General features: G+C 37.8%; 1 protein-coding gene across 1 annotated transcript in view; it reads left to right on the top strand.

The window, feature by feature from the left end:
* eys (eyes shut homolog) overlaps positions 1–24,947 on the top strand; it is a 212,093-nt gene that overhangs the window by 20,479 nt on the left and 166,667 nt on the right. Inside the window, 7 exon segments of the mRNA XM_057341382.1 lie at positions 2,909–3,023; positions 5,278–5,437; positions 8,675–8,779; positions 11,019–11,158; positions 11,576–11,739; positions 12,374–12,627; positions 13,362–13,466. Of these exon segments, the coding sequence (XP_057197365.1) occupies positions 2,909–3,023; positions 5,278–5,437; positions 8,675–8,779; positions 11,019–11,158; positions 11,576–11,739; positions 12,374–12,627; positions 13,362–13,466 (1,043 nt within the window).

The raw sequence follows: 24,947 nt of genomic DNA, 5'->3' as shown, positions 1-24,947 counted from the left end.
ATGGGACTACTGTTTCTGGTCAACACATTTTAATGATCATTTTTATGGCTCAGAGCTATTGGCCGAGCTTTAGAGGTGTTTAGAAGTTCTGTTTCATGAAAAACTTTCAGAAATGCCAATATTTAATAGTGTCTGTAATCAAATGCATTTTCTGACATGCTCAAAATAACAAATTGCTGTGTGATGAAACTGACATTTTGAAACATTTGGGAATTCAGTAAGAATGAACTGCACCCGCTGATAGTCGTGTTATCTGTGCGAGATTGGCTAATGGAATTATGCAAATCAGCCGACAGCGCAAACACACAAAAATAAGTGCCGAACAAATTTAGCACGGTGCAGTTCTGAGTTCAAGAATGTGGAGTGTGCATGTTTCTATTGTTCCTCTTTTTTTGAGTTGCCCTTTTTGCAGGTTTGTTCTAGGAAGTGAAGTATGCATGCTTTCAGTATTGACATTTGTAAGGTCTCCGTCTTGCAGTTCAGTTTTGAGGTTTGGGGTGTGGAGTATGCAGGGTTGACTTTTGTGAGTTTCCCGTCTCGAATGTCAGTTCTGAATTCTAGGATGTGGAATACGCATGCCTCTAGCATCGGCTTTTATCAGTTGTGTGTTCTAGGGTGTGGAGTATGCATGCCTCCAGTCTTGACTCTTTAGTTCTCAATCTTGCAAATCTCTTCTGATTTTTTGGGCGCTATACGTCTTTATGGGATGTGAAGTGTGCATTTTTAGTGGTTTTGTGAGTTTCCTATCTTGCAAATCTCTTCTGATTTCTAGGGTGCGGTGTGTCTTTGTTCAGTGTGAAGTATACATGATTCTAGTGCTTTTGTGAGTTAACCATCATGCAATTCTGAGCTCTAGAGTGTGGAGTATGCATGCCTCCAGCATTGACTTTTATCAGTTGTGAGTTATAGGAAGTAGAGTATGCATGCTTCGAACATTGACTCCATCTTGCAAATCACTTTTTGGGTGTGGTGTTTGCATACTTCCAATGTTGACTTGTGAATTGCCCATCTTGCAGTGTAGTTCTGAGTTCTAAAGTGTGGAGTATGCATGCTTTAGAATTGACTCTTGTCAGTTTCCCCATCTTGCACATCAGTTCTGTGTTCTAGGGTGTGGAGTATGCATGCTTCCAGTGTTGGCTTGTCAGTTCTGAGTTCTAGTAAGTGTAGTATGTATACTTCCAGCACTGACTTCTGTGAGTTTCTCATTTTGTAGGTCAGTTCAGGGTAGTAGGATGTGAAGTGTGCTTCCAGCATTGACTCTTGTGAGTTCCCCATTTTATGCTGCGGTCAGATTAGACAAAAATTCGTTCGGACAGTGCTGCGAAAATGGGCGGGAGTGATTCCTCCATCTTTTACATTTCTGTACCGAGAGGTCACGCTGTGACGTTTTGATCTTCTATTGGTCTCGCGCACTCACGTGGCGCGAATTCGCAGGTCAGAGTTCATCAAGCTTGAACTTTGCTACGCAGTGAAATATCTTCGGACGGGCTTGCGTTTCCGGTCGGTCGCATGCGTATGAATGGAAGTCAATGGTGCGAAAAGTCAAGTGTGACCGCGGATTTAGAGTGTAGATCTGAGTTCTAGGGTGTGGAGTATGCATGCCTTCATCATTGACTTTTTATCAGTTGTGAGTTCTAAAGTGTGGAGTATGCATGCTTTTAGTGTTGACTCTTGTCAGTTTTCCATCTTGCACGTCAGTTCTGAGTTCTAGGGTGTGGAGTATGCATGCTTCCAGGATTGACTTTTGTGAGTTTCCCATCTTGCACGTCAGTTCCGAGTTCTAGGAAGTGAAGTATGCATGCCTCCAGCATTGACTTTTCCAGCAAATCTTTTCTCAGTTCTAGGGTGTGGAGTATGCATGCTTCCAGCATGTGAGTAAGGTGTAATCTAAATGACAAAAACTCACTTTCAGTTACAAAATAAGTGTAGTGTATTTGTGCTCAAATTATCAATAAAGATGATTTTGTTTACATAAGCATTGTAGATTGCTACAGTCAGTGCACTAATAGGCTATAGCACTGCACAAAGTAGAATCACTGTTGGTTGGTGAACAGGTAACATGTGTTGTGTATTTCTGACCATTTCTTAGTATATAATTGTTTAAAACACAGCTTCCGTCAGTTGACAGTAAAGTGTTCATTAAATTTCCAGTTGTAGGGTTGACACACACCCTGTGACTGCTTTTGAACTTCTTCCTGCCGATAATGAGAGAAAATGTGCAGTCTCGGCCGCTTTAGCTTCATGATTTCCTGCAGTCAGTCTTAGGAGGGGTTCACAAACTATGGCTTTTGGTTCTGGTGTTCATCTTCCCAGTTTTTATTAGCAAAGATCTCTTGAATCAATACATTTGATTGCCCCTCTGACTAAATGACAAACGGCAGATAAGATAACGATTGAAAAGGAAAAAAATAATTAAAATTTGAGGGAGGAAAATGACTAGAGCATGATAATAATGTGCGTGTGTGTGTGTGGTATTGTGTGAACGTGTGTTTGTGTGTACTAGGAAGTGCAGATAAAAGCAATAGCGCTTGGTCACATGGGAGCTTGTGTTAATAATTGAGTGATCTTGCCTTTGTGTGGCAGAATAATATCACTGAAGTCTTATCAGAGCAGAAGGAAGTGAAAGATCTGATAGTGGCCTAAGAAAAAAGAGAATATTATTTATTTGTCAAGCAGATGTGCCAGAGGTTGGCCGTTTAGCAGACATTTCTCATCAATTTACTTAACAAAAGATCTTTTATTATTACACTGATGTCTCAGAGGAACACATGACAAGTGAGGTCTAAATAAAGCTGTGAGGTGGCTGAATTACATCATACCTGCATTGACAGTTTCTCTGGGTTCTTACAAGTCTATTTTTGGACTATATATACAGTATGTGAGGGCTAACGCTAATGTCTCTCTGTAGATGCCGACCAGGTTTTTCCGGAAAGAACTGTGAGGAGATAATTGACTTCTGCAAGCAGCTCGGTATTAGCTGCCTGAATGAGTGATTGTGTCTCAACTTAGTTGGAGGATATAATGTAAGTAACCTCAATTGTTGAATAATGAATGGCTGTTCAGTGAAATATATGAAAAATAAATGTCAGATAACATGCATTCATTAAATAAGTGCAGGTTACATGACAAAACATCTTCCCATAAATTAGAAGAAATGTAGAAGATATTTGCTGTGCTGTTACATGACATGGAGAATGATGGGTGTAAATCTACGTATCTGCAGCTGCTTGAGATGCATCTGAGAGGAAACTATTAGTATTTTGAGTTTATTTTGATTTCTTTATGTGTAAATTGTGCTGTAACTGCACTGTAGAAGTTATTATTCAATGAGTAAGTATTGTTTAGTGGATGGGTTCAGGAGCGAGATGATTTGTAATGGCGTTACGTAATAATCAGGCTATATTCTGTTAGAATTACATTGAAAAGGCCACAGTCAGATATTGCCGAAGGGTATTGCTAGCAGGATTTCTGTTTCAGATGTCTAATAAGATTTTATCCTATAGGTCTGAATGCACTGTAGTCACTTTGGATAAAAAGGGTCTGTCAAACCATTAAATAGAAAATGTGAAATTTTACAATAAGGTACCTATCCCATGGTGCACTACTTCCTAGCTTTTTCCTGTAACCTCAATGACCAGGTTGTAACATTGTGCCAAAGTATTTTTCATGTCACTCACACCTCCGGCTCATATAATTATATAATTGACACAGTGGGTTCTCCTGGCGCCCGTTCAGATACAGCCGTGATGTGACAAATAATGAATATCCTACCAAAAATTGCGCCCCAACCCGAATGGCCAATATTCATTTATTCATTTCTAAGAGTTCTTAGCCTCACAGGCACATTATAACGGCCGTGATTTATGCTCGTGTCTCAAGGTCTCTGCCGTCCTCCTCCCTTTCATTATCATCTTTCTGTCACTCCAATCAACAGATCTGCTGTTTGAGCGATGTGGCACAGTTTCACACAGTCGATTGATGCACTTGCATCTGTTTTTGTTATGAGGTGCTATATAATGTGCACTTCACATGCATTGATTTCCATCAAGTGCAATTTTTTAAACTATCAGAACGGGTTGTTCATATGTGCTTCATCTGCCACAGCGTTTGCGTACGTGTGGTGTGAATGCGTGTCATATGTCATATAATAACAATAAAAGTCTGCGTTATTTATATATATATTTAAGCTGCCGCTCTACGCAGATCTGACGCCTCTCCCATTTTCACAACTCTTTTCATTCATTTTAGATTTAGACACGTTGAAGTCTGTGCTTATGCGAAACAAAACGGGCTTTCTGGCATAATCTTGTGTGGTTTTGTTCATTCAAGCACGAAAGAGAACTTAATACTGGTGTGCATAACTGTTGATTCACTATAAGTTCATGCGGTTTACATTATGCATGTACGCACCGATTGCCAACAAAACACAGACATATGACTCCGTTTCACTTACTGCGTGCGGTTCAAGTCCGGCATCTTTTAGCGCTGGAACCGCTCCATCTATCAGTTTCACACAATCTGCAAATCCAGCGTTATATCCACCGTTTATATACTGTAACATTCCTCACCGAAATGCAGTGAACAAACAAACACAGCTGAACTTCGCGAACGAAAGAGCACATTTGGACATTTTCACTTAGGGGTGTACTGACTTTCGTTGCCAGCGGTTTAGACATTAATGGCTGTGCGTTGAGCTATTTTGAGGGGACAGCAAATTGACACTGTTATACAAGCTGTACACTCACTACTTTATATTGTAGCAAAGTGTCATTTCTTCAGTGTTGTCCCATGAAAAGATATAATAAAATATTTACAAAAATGTGAGGGGTGTACTCACTTCTGTGAGATACTGTATGTAAACCTAAGTTATTATAAGAGGTGATCTGGAATTGATGGTGAGCGTGATGCTTACAGACATAATCTGGTTTACTTTCTAATCAGCGTCAGGCATATTTAAACTTGACATTGTCCAAGAAACAGACACACCATTGCTATTTCTTTATTTGTAAATTGGTAAAATGCTTGCTGATGATCAACAGTTTAGTTTATCATCTCAGAGATACTGTATGATTGTAATTTTGAGAGCAAATATGACTCGTAAAGCAAAGGATTTAATTATACATGTTTTTTGATGAAAGATAATGAGTAGAACTTTACTTTGTAGCCAACATTATAAAGATCTAAGCTAAAATATGAGTAGAAACTTGTGGTGTGGTGCTGCCTGATTGAATTTCTATTAATTGATGTCACTCATGACGTCATCTTTTTTCCACACAGTGTCTCTGTGCACCAGGATGGACGGGGGAGTTTTGTCAGTACTTGGATAACTCGTGCTCAGCCTATCCAAACAGATGCTTGAATGGAGCTACATGCATCAGTATGAGTCAACCGAGCGCACCCCCGCATTATACATGCACCTGTCTCCCTGGATACACAGGTTAAAAGAAAACTATATCAACAATCCTCCATGTACTATACTGATTTAAGTTGCTCGAGTTTGCACAGAGTTTGCCTGTGACAGCTTTATAGAGATAAACTAAGATTCTGATTTTTTTTAACCATTGTCAGGTTTTGCTCAAGGACTGAAAGTGCAAATATGATCTTTTATAAAAACAAGAACCTTGTGTGGTAACGGATCGGAGTACAAATATATTTTTACATTTCTATTGAATCTAAAGGTAGCAAATGGGATGTACAATTATAAGAATTTAATTTGAGGGGAGGAATAAATAAAATGGTATAAAATTCAAAGGAACTCATATAAAGTGTAGTTTTTCCTATTTCATTTCCCAGTATGAATGATTTGGTTTGGCGAATTTAGTTCAAACTCGAGCTCATAAAGTGAAAAGGTGTCAGTTCTTAAAGTCTGCCCTTACACGGAGCTGACACGCGTTTCATATCTTTGTCATCCATCAGAGTGTGTATTCCAGCGAGACGAGTCCCGTTGCCCTGGGGCATCTTTTTACCGTAACTCATCTTTGCACATTGCCCTTCTAACTGGATTATTCCATAATTTGTTTCATCGTGCCTGCTAAATGAAGGGCAAATGGAGGTTAGAGAACACTTAATCGGAAAATCTAACTGGGAAAATGAGATCTTTCATTAGTTTGGCCACCAATTTATGAGCACAGGAGGAAGTGTTTGCTTAAACAAAACCGAAAACATACAAACAACGAGACAATTGGTTTACTGGATTTCCTCTTTTGTAGTGTGTTGATCTTGTTAAATACATCATGGTTTGATGGCACAGAGAAATGCAAACATGGCTTTTGTATGCGCTTTACATATGACACCCATAGAAATGTTTTTATCTAAGTGATTTTTATCTATATTTTGGTTGCTTCTATCGGATCATAGATGCATTTGTGTCCTTGTTTACTTGCCAGCAACAAAATGTCTCTTTGTTGGTTATATAATGGATTAGAACTGTAAACGTGTCACAGCTCAATCCTCAATGTTTTGTTTAGATGATGCAAATGATATCTTCATCGATTAATGACCCCGGAGAGGTACAAACGTCTCATTTTTCACCACGATTTTGCCAGAAGGCCAGTGTGAAATGTCAAGTGATTACATTATGATCGGCTCCAAGTCACATGACACGTTGTGCCTCAGTATGTGGCTTCTCACACATCAAAGAGAATAGGTAGGAGTAGCAGATCTTGCTCGGGATAAGACATTAGTGTCTTTTTATACAGCTTTTCATGCAAAAATCTCATTTAAAGATTACCAATCTATGTTATGTTAATTGTATCATGAAACAGAAGTCACACATAGGGATCCACGACTCGGATCTGTCAAGCAGCTGGCTTAGCGACCTTCAGAGATGTTGAATTGTAGATGATAGGCATGGGCCGGTATGAGATTTTGACGGTATGGTAACCTTAAGCCAAACTATCACGGTATGGCGGTATTGCGGTTGCAGCTTTAACATGTGTTATTTTAAATGTCTGAGTAAAAAACATTGAACACAATAGATTTGATTTTTAAGCAACACAAAATATTTGGAACAGTAGTAAACATGAACAGAATGTCAGGTTAGATCAGTGCTTCCCCAACATTTTGAAAGCATGGCACCCTTTCTAGTCTTCTTTTAAATGCATTTCCCTTTAATTAAACTTACATGCATTCATCCATACATATATACATAAATAAATTAAATGCAGATGAGCAAACACCTCGTTTCTTAAAGGGGTCATATGGCTTTGGTGTGTTATGAGTTGCCATGCATGTATTAGACATGTAAAATTGCAAAAATTAAAGTGTCAGAACAACAGATGCATTCTATCTAAAAGCGAATGCTCACCCAGACCTGCCTGAAATGCCTCGTGTAACCACACCCCCACAAATCTACGTCAGTTCGTGGTATGATTTGACTAAGACCGCCCAAATGTATAGGCAAGTAAGGTGGGCGTACCTGTCAGTACAATTACTCTGGAACCTGATGTTCCAAATATGGTAAGAGGCGTTACATTTCCATCACACACTTGCAGTATTCGACCAATCACTATGCACTGGTTAACTGGCCAATCATAGCACACCTCGCTTTTCAGAGCGATGAGCTTTGTAAAAAATCTGCGGGTTTCAGAGAGGCGGGGCAAAGAGGAGACACAAACATGCACGGTATGTGGAAAATACAGCGGTTTTCATCCTTAAATCGTGTTTACACATTGCATTACATCTAAAACAAACTGTAATATTCGTTTTAGCCTTGTCATATGACCCCTTTAAAGGAATAGTTGCCCTATAATGTTTAAGAGTTGTTTACTTAACCTCATATTTTCTAAGTCTGTTTTTCTGGAAAAGTAAATTTTTCACAAAAATGTGAGCACGTTAGTCATATTTTTTGTCTTTTGTGAAACTTGACAGACAAGATAATCAGTTTTTATGTTCCATTGGATAACAAGAACAGCATTCAGGTAAGAAACAACTTGTTGTTTTATTTTACCCAAAAAATAAAACATTCTGTCATTATTTGTGTCGTTCCAAACCTGATATTTTGAGAAATGTCTCTGGTTTTACAATGAAAGTCAATGGGGACAATTTTGTTTGGTTACCAACATTCTTCAAAATATAATTTTCTGTGTTGTGTAGAATAAAATGAAAGTGAGTAAATTTTATTTATTTATTTTATTTATTTATTAAAAATCTTTTGTGGGGTGAACTAATCCTAAAAAACATTTCATTTGCATACAGAGCTTGTTGGGTTTTATATCACAGTTTGACACGGACAATTGAGTCATTTGGACATTTTTGTCCCAGTCTTGTATCTCATGTTTCCGTCTCATCCCCTTTTTGTGTCTAAAAAGGATTTTCTTCTTTCCCATTTCTGTTAAATCTATTGTTATGACTCTCATCAGTTGCACCGTCTGCAGAATGGATGGCTGCGTCATGCATCATTTCGCTTACTGTCTGTCTGCGTTAACTGTCCCAACTGTGCCTCAATAAATGTCTCTTTAAACGGCGTATTGCTAGATTAGTTTCTTTGTGGAATGTAATACACAATTCAGTCTCTCTTCTCTGCGACCTGCACTGTGAGCGGTGAGGGGAGAAAAAGCTAAAGTTGCCGAATTTGCTCCGAATCCCAGATGTCAAAAGTGAAGTCGATATCTTCAGGGAAGACAGTGTGTAAAAGCTTAACCAACACTCCATTCACACCCCTGTCTTCCTGCAGGACGCCACTGCGAGGGTGAAATAAATGAGTGCGACTTCAGCCCGTGTCAGCACCAGGGAACGTGCATCGACTTGGTGGGATCCTACAAATGCTCCTGTCCTTCAGGTATGAGTTCGTCTTACTCACGAGAATAAGCTTTTGGCCCGTTCCTTTGATTGTGCCACGAATCCCACCGTGCCAGCACCAGGCTCAGTGACTGACAGCTGAGCAAATCACCCCGTCCTCTCACTGCCAGAGCTCATTAGTGCTGCAGAATTGTGTCAATATTGTGTTATGAAATGCTCTTCCCTTTTGAGGCCACTGCATTGATATGGTTCCCTCCCGTAATTGTTAGTTCTGTTCACTCTTTCCCGAAGCTCGATTTGCATTCACTGATGGAACCTGATGGCTCACCCCGGAGACGGGCAACTCGCTGGCAGGGTTACAAGCTGCGCTTCTCTGCCAGCTGCTCCCTTCCGCTCGATGAGTAGAGGACCCAGAGTGCCAGACGCCCCCTCCCTAAAGCTGCCCACGCACGCTCGCCACTCCGTGAGAGAGATACAAAAGGGAGAATCATTCGAATGACTTTCTCGTAAAAAGATTTGACCGCGCTATTTTTCTCAGTTTTTCACTTTGAGATGTACAAAAGCTCGGCAAGGTCATTGTTAAAGAGTGTACATAATTTAGCCATGGGTATTGACTCTGAATACGGGGAAAGGGATTGAAGTGGAGCTATTAAATATTAATTTACTATGAATTTAAAGAAATCTTCAAAACAGTGGCATGCGGTTCGCCTCTGCCAAGATAAGCGAGTTATGGGGTTCGGTTGAACGCTGAGATGATGCTCTAGAAAGCATCTAGAAAGCATACTCTTTAAAAAAAACAGGGCTTCACGAAGCCATGAAAGATATATTTTTGGCTGAATAGTTCCATAAAGAACCTTTAACATTCGGTTCTTTATGGAACTCAAAATAAGGGTTCTTTGTAGTTTAACAAGGTTCTTTATAGTATAAACAAGTACGAAAGTAGTGGTTCTTATAAGACCTTTTGAGTAAATGGTACATTTGGGGAACCAAAATTTGTGCCCTATGGCATCGCTGTGAAGAACCGTTTGGAGCAAATTCACATTACTGTACTTGTTTTTTAATGTTTTTTCGGATAGGGTTATAGTGTTCAAAATTGTCTTTTTACCTTACCCCGACTCACGACTTTAGCCTGGTTTTCACAGACAGGGTCACATATTATTATTAAGGTAAACTAAAGTTTCAAAATCTATTCACGAGATAGAGCATCAAAGTTTGATTTCAACCATTAATTTCATTATAATTTCAATCTTTGACGTGACCTTTTTAGTCAGTATATTAAAGATTTCAAGGTTAGATTTTCACAGAATGTTCTTTACATTATGAAGGATGATTTTACTTCAAAAAAAATCTTTTGTTGACTCCAAACCACAATACTATGTAAAGTAACCTGCAATTTTATGTATCAACCAGAGATGGCAATAGAGAGTTAAACGTTACCGGTTGCAGCATTAATTTAGCCAAAGCTTTACGTCTACATGTGTAAATAGTCCAACAATCAAAAAGCATTTAGAGTACCTGTCTTAAATTCAATGTTGAAGGAATCAAATTTATTACTTGAGCTGTCTTTTTAAAAATGATGAATTTAGATATTTAGAAAATGTTGGAACACTCCACCAGTGACTGTTAGCATGTTAAAGCGCTGGCGTGTTAAAACCCCTCAAAACCAAAGCTTTGCACACCCGAGCCTCTCTCCTGCTTAAATCCTCATATAAATCCATTTTCAAGTTATTGCTTTCCATTATGTAAACAAGCCTGATTTTCTTTTCTCTGAAATCCCTTTAACAAACTAAGCTGACCTCTTTCTGACCTCTACAGTTCTGTGCTTTTTGCTTGGGCTGACTAGCGTTTGGCAAATGCGTGGCTTTTGAATAGGCTTAATTGTCTTTCTTGTTGGCGTTTTTCTTTTCTACCTCTATTATAAACAAAAAAAGCAATGTGATTTCAGCGCGTTTTGTGTTTATTGATTGACCTTATTGATCGAGGAATAGTGACCCCAGCAAATGCATGCAGTTCATTCCCAGAGGCATTAACAAACGCAAGGGCGTTTACATCTGGTTTAATCTATTTTTTACGTTTTGTTACCTATGCCTTGTGACTTTTTTAACCTGTGTGTGCACTGGAAGCTTCTGTCACGAAACAAATTCCTTGTGTGTCCAAGCACACTTGGCAATAAAGCTCTTTCTGGTTCTGATTCTGATCTTTAACATTCTGGTTTTCCACATTGTAAAGTAGTCGCGGTGAATTCAAATGAAAATTCAAATGTTTCTGGCCGTCAACAGGATTCACCGGTGTTGACTGTGAGATTGACATAGACGCCTGCTCCCAACCCAACATCAATTGTCCTCCTGGGACATTCTGTGTAGATTTGCCCGGTGACCTGCTCTATGTGTGTCACACTTCATGCCCTCGCTACCTACAGGTGGGTCAGAGGGAGTTCAGCTCCTCACACTTTCTTTCAAATGGGTAAATGTGATTGGCTGAGCTTGAGAATGTATTGCTATCCCTTCTATTGCAGTTCTCTTTCATTTTACATGCAAGTTAATGCCAAAACAGTAGGCTTTTGAAGATGCTGTTTACATGCATTGTCACTCAACTGTATCACCAAAGGCAAATTGCATCGCCCACAAGCTGGATCATTTGGGTTTGTTTTACTTGTGTTGGTAATCACCGCTAGTATAAATGGCAATTGAAATACATTAGCTTTCCTTCACTATCCTGCATGTTTTATTTAACGCCTGGACCAAACAAGTCTGTTTACAAAAGAGCAGAATTACCTTGACACACATATTTAAATGAAGGATTGTTCGGGGATAATGTTTGGTTTTCATTTTGACAGCCATGTGCCAATGGAGGACATTGTGTCCTTAACAACATCACCGGTTACAGTTGTGTCTGCACACCTGGATGGACCGGGCCGACCTGCTTGGTTAACGTAAATGAGTGTGTCCAGCACAAGTGTCTGAATGGAGGCACCTGCATCGATGAGGTCGGTGGGTACAGGTGAGTTTGGATGAGAAACACAGTAGTAGTTGGTTTGGAACGTGCTTTAAGATATTCAGATTTGATCCTATAAAACTTTTGATGCCAAGTCCAAACTTGAATTATATATAAAATTGAGCATTAATAAAGAAGATATTACACACAAAACTGAAATCACGGCAAACCTGTATGACTTACTTCCTGTTGAACACCAAAGAAGATATTTTGAAGAATGTTGGTAACCGAACAACATTGGCCCCCATTGACATCAATTGTATGGGCACAAAACCACCAAGACTTTCTCAAAATATATTTTTTTTGTTCCACAGAGTCATATACATGTTTTGAATGACATGGAGGTAAATCATTTTTATTTCTGGGTAAACTATCCTGGGTGAATAGCAAATGTCAGTAAACAGTGTTGCAGACGTGAAGACAATTCATCTTAAACAATTCTGTACAGCTTCAGCGACTGTCCGCAGTCTCATTCTGGGGTTAAACCACCCATAACTGCTAAAACAAATAGCATGTTTCTGTGATAAAAAGCAAAGCAAATTACATTGTCCTCCCCCATGACTCACCCATTTATTTCGCTACTATGTCCAGCTGCTTTTGTTGCGATTCCATTAAGAGATACTGTTTTATGCATCCCAAGATGCCTTTGCGGTTACGGATACACTGGAGTTCACTGCGAGCTTGACATTGACTTCTGCTTCGGACATCGGTGTTCAGAACACGCCGTCTGTTTGGGCCAACAGCACAACTACACCTGTCACTGCATGCTGGGATACGAGGGAACGTTCTGTGAGCTCGAGACGGACGAATGCAGAAGTTCTCCCTGCGCCAACGGTGCAACTTGCATTGACTTGGTGGCAGGTTACCAATGCCTGTGTGCGCCGGGATTTATGGGTAAGATGAATGTTATCCTCAATGCGATTAGTGAGATGGGAAACAACTGTGACACAGATTTTTCTTCTTTGTCGTTGAGTAGCACTCTCCCATAGGAAAGAAAGAAACCTCAGAAGAGATCTCTTGAGTATCTTAAACGTTTTCCAGACAATGACATTAAACTCAAGTGCGTGGGTTTTAAATTGGAGTTTTAGAAGAAATCTCAACAATGTCACAAACTGTTCTCAGATTTGTTGGGATTCAAAGTTTTTGTATAAAAAATGAAGAAGAAAAAAATGTCAAGACTTTTCATTTGTTTGTTCTGATGAACACAGAGAAAGATATTTGGAAGAATGTTTATAACCAAACGCTTCTTGGCCACCATTGACTACCATATAGTAGGAAAAATTACAATGGTAGTCAAAAGTGCCCCAGATCTGTTTGCTGTCCTACATTCTTCAAAATATCTTTTTTTTCTGTTCAACAGAACAGAGAAATTTATAAAGCAATTTTTCCTACAATGGTAGTCAATGGTGGCCAAAAACTGTTTGGTTACAAGCATTCTTCCTAATATCTTTCTTCGTGTTCATTAGATCAAAGAAATGTATACAGATCTTGTTGCAAATAGAGACTTTATGCTTTCTACAGTTCTATTCATACAGTTTTTGTTGTATTTGTGTCTAACAATATCACATCATTGTACTTTTAGTTACCTTGTTATCCGTATCTTCTCTTTATGAATGTCTATCATGCAGGCCAAACATGCTCCAAGAATATAAATGAGTGCTGGTCCCGACCCTGCCTTAATGGGTGCACCTGCATTGATCTGGTCAATGACAACATTTGTATCTGTCCAACGGGTAAGTAAAATGTCCAAAACAACACATACATTCTGAGCCGAGTACAGTTGCCTGTGTTTTACCATGTATGATTTAAAGAGCTTGAAATATTGAGGACATTACGTTGAGAGAGGACATTATTTTTATGAAAGAGCCACATGTCCTTATTCCCCTGGACCCATTTAGACTCAAAAAGATCTAATCTCCAAATCTCTGGTGGATCTGTAGATCACGTAAGGCTTTATTGGGCCCCTAGAAACATGTTGTGTGTGACTCATGCCCCGTGTTGTCAAGATAATCTATTAGCCTGAGGGGACGAGAATCCATCAGTGTAAATTTTCTAGTGTTTATTGAAACGACCTCGCTTTAATTCTCACAGACATGATGGTGAGGGAAAGCAGACTTCTGTCTTGTCCGACCAGGCCTCGGAAAAAGTCGCGGTTCTTACAGGATGCGGTGTGATGTTGGAGGACTTGATCAGGTTATCAGCTTAAAAATTTAGTTAGATTTCGACTTTCAAGGTTGAAAAACTGAATGGGAAGCCATTTTAGGATGCGCGGTGCCATAAGAAAGAACAGTGAACAGTGCAGCATTACCATGCGTCACAATGACAGTATCTCGACTGGTGCATGTGTCTTTTGTGTTGCTGGTTTTAATCGTGTGTTGCTCAAATTGACTTTTTTTGGCCATAAATGTAATGTCACTAATCACTTTAGAGTCGCATGACAGGAAAATGACAACCTGACAATGTTAATCGACTGATGGCACCACAAAAATGTCTTGTCTTGTCTTGTCTTGTCTGCTGGGCCGTTGATGTACAACAGATTGGTTGAACTGAGTGGACGTCCTGGCAGTCTGCTTTAGTCTCGGCATACTCCTAACAAGTAGTGCTTTCTGTCACCCGCATTTCAGAAAATGACAGAAAATAAGTCTCAATCCCTCTGCAAGCTTTTGAATCATAGCCCTCGCAAAATAAAAGCATACAAGCGCCCACCATGCTGTAGATATTTGTGTGATTTAGCGATTGAGCGATTTCCAAGTACAGTGATTAGATGTCGTCATTTGATGGTGAGAGTTACTCAGAATATTCACGGGCAGAGAGAACAGAACTTCAGGGATCATGAACGAGTTAGGCCTGTCTAAATTGATTTTTTCTAAAAGGACACATAAGGACATGAATGGGTTCGTATTAACTCCCAGTTTGCATTCGTCTGAAGCATTACTTTCACCATTTCCAATATATTAGTGAATATCTGGAGTTGATTTTATTATCATCATTGTCCTCAAACGTACTTCATATAATTGTTAAATAAGCGCCTGCTAGGTGAATATTTTCTTCTTTTTTCCTTCTATGTAGTCTGTTTGTAATTTAATTGTATAGGTTTATGGCATTATATATATGGCAGTGTTCATGTTCATATCATTTTTGTGTCGTTCTCCCCTCTGAGTGCACTATGACATTTTATTACCGGCGTTCTCAGTGAACTGCAATGTCAGGTCTTTGGTTTAATTATTTCACATCTATATTCTCTTGGCATGCAGTTCACTCCAGAGAGAGAGAAAGAGAGCGAGAGAGAACGTGTTCTCATTACCCTCACAGTTCAGAACACCAATAAATACAAATACCTGTTCTTACAATCCTTCAGCAGGCCTGTATATGTATGGAACCGTGCATGTAATTACATTTTAATGGGGTTTTGTCATCCAGTGTGGTTTTAAATGCAGAATATTGGCTTGATGGGTGAGCTGCTGGTTTATTCTACAGCACATCATCTATATACATCTGTTGCGGATTCTGTTGAGAGCTATCTACATGTACAGTATAGACAGATGCTTTTAAATCTAGTTTATGCTACAAGTATAAAATATATAACTTTTTAGGAATTAAATCAGAATGAATAGATGGATGCACAGGAGGACGGACGGGCAGACAAACATACAGATATACAGATATGATAGCACACCCAGCACAGCATAAAATGTTCAACAGAGAAAGATTGTAAAAAGTAAAGAATAAGTCATATTTGACTGTGTGGAACTTTGATGATTTGGGGGTGTGATAATAGCTCAGAGCCCTGGAGTGTCCGAAATCCCATTTGTTGTATGTGTGACATTCCTTCATGCTTCATTAACCTCCCGGTGAATTGCACGCACAATTGGGTGTTAAATACCGCTTGCGTGGTTTGGCGGAAGTGCGAGCTGTCCATTAATGACTCTTTGCCAAACATGTGTCAAGTTGAAGAGATTGTTTGGTTGATTTATGCGTTCACACTTTTATGATTTATGCTTGATTTTTGAAACTTTGACAAGGGTTGTCTTTTCTGGATCTAATTTAACTTCACTTTAGATAAATCATGTATTAGGGGTGTTCTGAATCCACTGGTCATTTCATCCTGAGCACTCGTTCTATCAACCCCGAACTTGGTGTGCACCAGCCCTAGTGCTGAGTCTGAAGAAACGGATTCTAGATCAGCACTGAACATCACCCGTTACCCAGGGTGTGGGCTTTTTTTAGTCTCTTGTTCTCTTCATCTCTCTTTCATTAACGGTCGAGCACACGAGAATCTAATAGGCCGGCCTTTGTCTGAATTTTAGATATTGACACCCATTGCCATGGGAGGTTATTAGGAGCGTAATTTGTTTAATTATTTGGCAACATGCATCGGCTGGCCTTGTCTACTGCAGGTATTGATCAAATATTAGTTACCGTGAATGGCCGTGTTTTATTTATAACAAAGGTTATCGATACGCTCGTCTATCAGTGGCATGCTGACAGTATATCTGCACCACCAGACAAATGCGATATAGATCAGCACAACAAGCCTTTATGTGCAGATTTAGTCTATTAGCATACAAACCAGCAGGTAGTCTGCCAGAGGAAGAATCAATGGCTTCATAAATCTGAGGCGGGACGTCTTCTGCTCACAAAACATATAAAAAGCCATTAACATCCTCAGGAAATATGCCCTTTTACAGCTCCACTAACAAGCCTTGAGAAATTTGTCAAAGTGGTGCATAAATAGAAAGTAGTTGAGATCTATAGTAGTCTCCTGTTTGCCGTTGAAAAAAGATGAAATGCGTCTTTGATTTCAGGCTTCTGAGTAAGGGGTCAAGGATGAGCTGGTTAGCATGGCTCCTGTGGCAGATACTGTGTACACTAAATACATTCAGCACCAGCATCTTTCTCATAGTAGATGCTGTGCTAGTTTTTTGAGGGTTCTTATGTTTTTTTTCTGTGTTGTCGTTCAGCTCAGGATAGTCACTAATGAAGAGTTTGGGACTGTGTACGTTGCTGTGGTGCGATGGATTTTTGGCTCATTTGATTGGCTCAAAAGGTCTAAGGTTCTTAAAAAGGTTTTTACACATTTGGTAAATTGTAGACTATAGTTTCATTTGGTGTTTGGTTATAATATAAACATTTGTTTTATATTTAATTAATATTTTATTAATATTAATATTTTATTATATATTAATTGTATTCAATTACATTAAAACAAGAATTATTTCTTTGTCATTAAGTACTCAAATTAAGTTTGGGCCACATAATGTTTGTTTATGTTTTTGCATCTGAAACTGTTTTATACATTACCGTTCACTTAAAAGTTTGTGGTCACGTATTTATTCCCAAACGTTTTTTTCTAGATTTCAGAATAATAGCAACACATTAAAGCCATGGAATGATCATTTTGGTCTAATGTAACTTTGGGAATTTTGTCGAGCTACGATATATTTCATTATCTTCAAAAGTTTTCCTTGAATTTGTAAAAATGTTTGCTTGTTATTTTATTAAGCATGCTTCTTGAGGTATCACCTTGGGATGCATTTAAAACAAGGAGTTCCTATTTATTCTGGGCTCTTATTGGCTGCTTTTTCTTTATTTTTTGGTCCAGGTCATCATTTCAAAAACATTTTGGTAAATTAAAGTTTTGTTTTCTAATGAAAGATTATTTTATTACAATTATATTTTTGTCTGCAACAGTAATTTATAAAAATGTAGCCTGCGCCTTCAGATTAAAATATTTTTAATATAATTGAAAACATTTTAGTCAAATGACCCTAAAACAGCAGTGTCAGTAAATCAGTAAATTCGCATTGTATCTACAGTGTTGTTGTTTTTTTATATAATGTCATTTGTAGTACTTGATGGGATTGTGGTTCATTTCCGCATAACAAATGTTAATTGCCAGTGATGTCCATTCCATTTCAATTTCATATATATTTTTGCCTTGGGTCAACATTTGTAATGCTGTGAAATGAGTCGCATGACCTTGGCATCGCTAGCGCGAAGCTCTACCGTTGAATTTTCAGGAACACGTTGGCGGTCAATGTTGCACTTATTACAATGTGTTCTTGGCAGGAATGTTCATACACATGTCGTTTGTCAGCTAGAATGTTATTAACAGTTGTTCGCAGAATGCCCTGACCTCCTTTTATATTTATAGCAAATGTATCAAACGCATTATATCTCCTGACTGTAAACTGCCAGCACCAAAGTGGCGTTTTCCGCAAGAGCCAAAGATTAAAGAGCTGAAACACATTTTATCATTATTCTGCGCGGCAAATGAAATTTTCATCTACAGCTGATGATTTTATAGCGCTCTGTGCCTCCCTATCAATAACCACATCTTCATTAGTCTACCTACATTTATTCTTGACATATGTTTAAATGAGAGATTGCCAGTGATGTCCTATGTAAATGAGAACCTCTGTCATATACAAGCCTGTTCTTCAAGGACGACTGAAGTGTAGACGTTTAGACGTTTCTGCATGAGAAGCAGAGCGTCTGTGATAATGATGTTTTAGTTGGAGATATAAATATACAACATATACAGAGTTGAAGCTGCTGCTTTAAGTCATTGTCATAGCATGATGGATCATTTTAAGCTGATACAGAGTAGAAAGACAGCATATGTGTTTTGATCATATAGTCAGGCTGTTTGTCTCCCATTCGACTGAATTTTGACATCGCATGTATCATAGATTGCAGTGATTCATTGTGTGTATGGAGCATCTCGCCATCCGTTACAGCTTTGTTGTAACTACATTAAATCAAATGGTTTTCCAAAGAAACCATCCATCCGCATCTGCTAAGGCAGGTCCTCAGACTGCAGAAAATGACGGGGAAGCCACTGGTTCTGAAAATGAAACATTCAGGAGCCAAATGGCTTGTTTTACGCACCAAATTACAGAATCGCTCAATGTAGATGGCTGTTGGGAATCACTGATGACGCCCGCCATCACATTTAGAGCTGTTGATGAAATTTGAAGATCTGTTGCGGTGGATGAAGATCAACGGGGAAGTGTCAAACTTTTTTACACTTCATTATAGCTAATGTGCGAGACTGTAGTCCTAGTGCGTTTGTGAAGTGTTTGTTAAAGGATTTGTTTGTACAGTATGACATTTAATCCCCCCATACATTCATGTAAATCAATGCTCAAACACATTCTCATAAACACGGCAACATTTTTCATGTTCTTTGGGTATATACAGTATATATATTATTTATTTATTTATATATATTATTATTATTATTTTATGTAGTGGCAATTCAAATATAAAAGTATTATTATTAATGTATATTATTTTTGTTATTATATATTTATTATATTTATTTTAAATAAATAATTTGTTTTATTTATTTTATATTTTTGAATAAAATTTGAATTCAAATAAATATTATTAATAATAGCAATAATAATTAAACATATTATTATTATTATTATTATTATTAACACCAACAATGTAAATATAAAATTTATTTATTATTTTGTTAATATTTATTATTAATATATAATATTATTGGTATTATGCATTATATTTATTCTAAATGAAATGTTTTATTTATTTTATATTTATGAATAAACTCTTTATTTTTTTATTTAAATAATAATTATTATTATTATTGTTGTTATTATTATTATTATTAGGGATGCACCAAATGTTCGGCCACCGAAAATGTTTGGCCTAAAATAGCAAAAAACGAATGTGTGAAATGGCCGAATAAATTTTACCGAACATGACTCGTGATACGATCAAGCAGCAACCAGCGCAGAGAGAGAGAGAGAGACAGAGACACGCGTGTGCTTTATTACTGCCGCAAACATTTTGGCAGTGCGTGTGTGTGTGTGTGTGTGTGTGCGTGTGTGTGCGTGCGTGTGTGCGCGTGTGTGTGTGTGTGTGTGTGCGTGTGTGTGTGTGTGTGTGTGTGCGTGCGTGCGTGTGTGTGGAGCATTTTAAAGTGTCATCTAATGTAGAATGACAGTTTTAATGAAGTGTTTTGTTGTAGGGGTACAGAGTAACTTACATTACATTCTTTCAGTCAGTTATAGGCCTAATTAATATAGGCTATTCACAAGCTCAATCTTTTGTTTGAATTTACTTTGTTTTGCTCAATTTTATATTAAGTTGTATTGTATTTTATTGAAAAGGAAGACAAATTATAAAAAGCACATTTTGACTATTCAGTTTGTGCAATAGTAAAAAAATGGCTTAATAAATAGAAGAAATGCAAAAAAGCATGTTTGGTGTCCGGTATTATTCGGCCTTCGGCCAAGTGTTTCACATCATGTTCGGCTTCGGCCAAGAATTTTCGTTTCGGTGCATCTCTAATTATTATTATAGTAATCATTTACAAAAATAACCCAGTTTTAAAGTTTACATATTGACACTTAATACTGTGTTGTTACTTATGACCTCTGTATACAGTTAAAGCAATATAGGATGATTTATTTTTATTAATCAATAAGTTACATAAATCTGCATTTTTTCACTTCTTATATTACAGTAAGTAGACAAAATGTGTAACAACACTATTTGCAACCCATTGGGAACTATTGGTCTATTCTTACATATCACAGTAACATTTAACATTTTACTTTTGAAAAAAGTAGGAAGGCTGCCATTTGGGAGAGGGTCTAGATTTTAAATTCATGTTTACCGATGTTTATTTTTTGTCACTTTTGTGACTATTTTGCCACAATCCAGAGGCTCACAAGGCATATTGCTGAGCTCAATGGCACACACCTGTCATGTAAAACACAGCAGCAATAATAAAGTATTCCTCAGACTGTTCGGTAATCCCTTGTATCATATCCAGAGCTGTGGTGACAGCATTGTGGGGTTCCTCAGTAATGACAGGTCTCTAGGTGCAAGTGACAAAGTCCCTTCCATATAACACGCTGAGTCTCCTGCGGCGTCCTAATGGGGTGACATTTCTTCATGGGTAAAGAAGATACACTATGGTTGTTAACCATGAGCGCTCTGTGTCTGGCTTGCTAATGGTTGTTGCTATGGACATCTGAGGCAGTGCCCACAACGACGTTTATGCGCTTCCTCTAGAAATGTATTCATTATACATCATTATGTAGCATTCTATTTTACTCTCTGCTAAATTGCTAACCATTTTTTTCATCATTTTGAGTTTTTGTTATAGACTGTTAAATAATCACTTTCTTTGATTAGCAGTCCTGAAAATTGATGAATATAATCTTCTGATATTTTTTTACAAACAAATAAGATAAAATTGATATAGATAAACCATAGTGGCTTTTGTGTGGACCAATCAGAGGACACTTGTATGAACGTAAAAATGATTTGTGCTTTGATCTGGGCTGTGTCTGGATTTGTCACTGGCTCGCTTAATGCAATAAATCAGAGAGGCAATGACTGCTTCTTATTAAACATGATTAAATGATCCAGTGGGTTGAGTCCTCGTGTGCCCGCGGAGCTTTCAGAATCAATAACAACCCTGTAAAGCTTCTTTTGAGTGGAAAACAAAGTCCTACAAATCCTAATTGCCTGTGGGATTAAACTAACCAAGGGGACTGTAGTAATGACTCTGTTCTGCTGTGCACACTTTGGCAGGCATCTCCGTGAGATAAATCAAAAGAGATATAAATCAGGTTCAACCAGAACATAGCTCAGTGTGGAGAACAGATACAGGTGACACTTGCTAGGGAACAAGTGTGATGTCCAGGTGTTCAGTTGGGATGGAACGAGCCTCTGTCGAGAAATAATTGGCAGGGTGTATCTGAATCCAGTTCCGTTTTGTCTACACTCTACTCCAGATTTTATATAAGATTATTGGCAAACTTGAGATATATTATTAGACAAACACACAGATTTAAATGATGTCTGTATAGTTATCTTTACATTTAATTGGTAATTTTATTCTGTTTTCTTCCTCAGCAAACATATATACAACTATAGAAAAAAATCAAAAAACATTCCAGTTTTGCCTTTAATCAGCATTTTCTTGGGTATTGTGTCCAGTCCAGTGTCTTTTAAATTTTAACAGAAACAACCCTTTAGAAATAAGTTTTTATTATTATTATTATTATTAAAATATTGTTTTTTGTTATTATATATTTATTATAAATAAATAAGTAGTAGTAGCGGTAGTAGTATTATAGTAATAATGGAAAAAAGTTACATAAATTCGCATCTTTTCACTACTCAAATTATAGTAAACAATATGTGTAACAACACTTTGTTTTATTTGCAACCCATTGGGACCCATTACACATCACGGTAACATTTTACCTTTGACATTTGAGGCTGCCATGCAACAGCCATGTGAAAGACTGAAAGAATGCAAGATGCGTGAAGGTTGTGAAAAAAATCTGGGTTCTTTCATCATAAATTCATTTTTGAACTTATTCTAAAATACTTGTAAAAACATGAGTCTTGTTTTGTTTAGACTTAAATATGAACATGTTTTCTTTGCAGTATTCAAGATCTGCAAACATTGCATTTTTTATGTTTTGACCAGTTTGTCCCGTTTCAATTTTCTGCTAATAAAAATATTTTTGTTTGAAATTCAGGAGAAATGTTGTCACTAGTTTAAGGAATGAAACCAAAACGATCATTTTACTTACAGTATGCATGTACCTATAAATAATAAATTATTAAGAAAAACTGAAAATACACTCAAAAAAGAATAAAATTGACCCAACATTGGGTTTCAAAACAACCCAAACTGGGTTAAAGATGGACAAACCCAAACAAGGGTCTCTATTTTTTTCAATGGCTGTATAGTACATTAACCACACGGCTACCCTAAAGCTCCATAACAATGTTCCCCCTCTTCCAAAATCCCAACTGAACCCCCGGTGATATCCAATGCATTTTTTTCTCCAATGAGAAAAGGTAGTGCAGTGGTAATAGTCAATAAATTTAATTACATGTAGGCTAGTGTTATATTCGTATGATATGAGGCAGATCCAGGTATCATAAATGCACTGTTATACTACATTACATTTATGCATTTGGCAAATGCTGTTATCTAAAGCGATAATGCATTCAAGCACCCTGGGTTCCCTGGCATTCAAACCCCTGACCTTTGATATCAATGTAATCGTAATTTAATGTACGCCTGTAAGTAACGAACACAGTTAAATATGTTAACCCAAACCCTTACCCTAAACCGAAATGTAATAAAATATGTTATTAAAAGTACCCTAACCCAAACCCTTACCCTTGATATGTTATTAAAAACACGTTAATAAATACATTTGTCTTCAGCAAGTTTGTTTTTCTGTCAAATAAATAACTTAAGTTACGACTTAATGCGGAAATGGTAGAGCAACAACATGAGTATGACGTGTCCACCAATCGATCAATCAAGATGCAGTGGGAGGAGACTGGATCCAGTGTCGACCAATCACAATGCAATGGGAGGAGACTGGATCTGGATCCAACCTTGCCCCCTGGATCTTGCGTTCTGCAGTGAGGTGCCACTGACTTATTATCCAAGTAATTGTTTTGTCCTTGTAAAGGTGAAGTGCATAATTTCTGCATGGCTAGTAGCACCAAATAAAATTAATGACTTTTTATGACACTCCCTCAGTTTTCCATTGGCTGGTTAGATAAATAGTTCCTCCCTAGCCATTGATTTAACCAATACAGCTGTGTTGGTCTGGCCAGAACTGTTTTAAAAGAGAGGCACGGTCCATCCAAGCATGACTTGCTTAGATTTTTGTCTCGGCATATTAAGCTGGTTTAGGAGAGCGTCTTTAAAAACCACTTGAGCATTTTTACAAACCCGTTTGAAACCACCTAATCCATTTAGATCACAATGTCATTTAATTGGATTCCCATTCTTTCATTTATTTAGTTAGTTAGCTTTGTGTTTTTTGTATTTTTCTTTTGTTGCCCGATTGAATGTGAATGTGCCGAAAAAAATCAATAACCCCGATTAATCACATTGTTTCTATGGCAGCAGCCACATATGCAGACAGCTCCTTGGGTTTGATAACGTTGTCCTGCTTGTTAAACCAACTAAATTACCCCGAGTCATTTATATCATTAAGTTGAGGGGGGAAATAAATCCTTACAATTTGCCAATAATTTCTTGGCTCAGTCAAGGCTCTACCTGTGAGACACATTGCTGATTAAACCTTGATTGCAGGCGAGGACTGCTATGCATTATTAATGAAGTCAGGATAATTGTCAGATTTTATGACATGGGGAGAGGTAGAAATTGGTTCCATGGTTAGTTTGAGGAATGATGAGAATTTGCCCACACCGATGGCGCTTATGGTCTGGCATTAGTCACGGCCTGCCGCCGCCGTGGCCTGTGTCAGAGCTAATGATAGTCATTTTGGAGCGTGATAATGCAATGGAAAGCATTTACGGTGGTGCAGAATGTCAGAAAACTTGAGGTAAAAATAAAAATGCTGTCTTCATTTACTCAAGTTGTTGCAAATCTGTATATATTTCTTTGTTCTGATGAACACAGAGAAAGATATTTGGAAGAATGCTTATAATCGAACAGTCATTGGACCCCATTGACCATAGCAGGAAAACTTTATTTTTTGTTTTAATGAAGATATTTTGAATAATGTAGGACAGCAACCAGTTCTGGGGCACTTTTGACTACCATTGTCATTTTTTCCTACTATGGTAGTCAATGGTGGCCAAGAACTGTTTGGTTACAAACATTCTTCCAGATATCTTTCTCTGTGTTCAACCATACAAAGACATTTATACAGGTTTGGAACAACTAGAGAGTGAGTAATTCATGACAGAATTTTCATTTTTGGGTGAACTGTCCCTTTAATCCCTTTAAAAGCTGTGTTTGGTTAAAGTCTACTCACAAATTAAAACTCTGTCATCATGTATGACTTTCTTCTGCAGAACACAAAATAAGCTATTTTGAAGAATGTTTCATTCTTTTCCATTCGCTTCTATTGTATGGACACAAAACCAATTCAAGTCAATGGGTACCGCCGTTGTTTGGTTACCAACATGCTTCGAAATATCTTTTGTGTTCTGTGGAAGAAAGAAAGTCATACAGGTTTGAAATGACATGAGGGTGAGTAAAGGATGAAAGGAATTTACATTTTTGGGTGAACAATCCCTTTAAAGCATCCGTATTAGTGGTTTCAAAGGTATGTGAGTGTTTGCCGTTTCTAAATTATAGAGCCAGTCCTTTCTGTAAAAATTCAGTCATCATACTTTAGATGAAGTTGGAACATAACGTGGACATTTTGAGACAACCT

The sequence above is a fragment of the Triplophysa rosa genome, linkage group LG9 (genome assembly GCF_024868665.1).
Source record: "Triplophysa rosa linkage group LG9, Trosa_1v2, whole genome shotgun sequence".
NCBI lineage: Eukaryota > Metazoa > Chordata > Actinopteri > Cypriniformes > Nemacheilidae > Triplophysa > Triplophysa rosa.
Note: the sequence above shows the minus strand (reverse complement) of the source record. Positions and strands in the feature narration are given on the sequence as shown.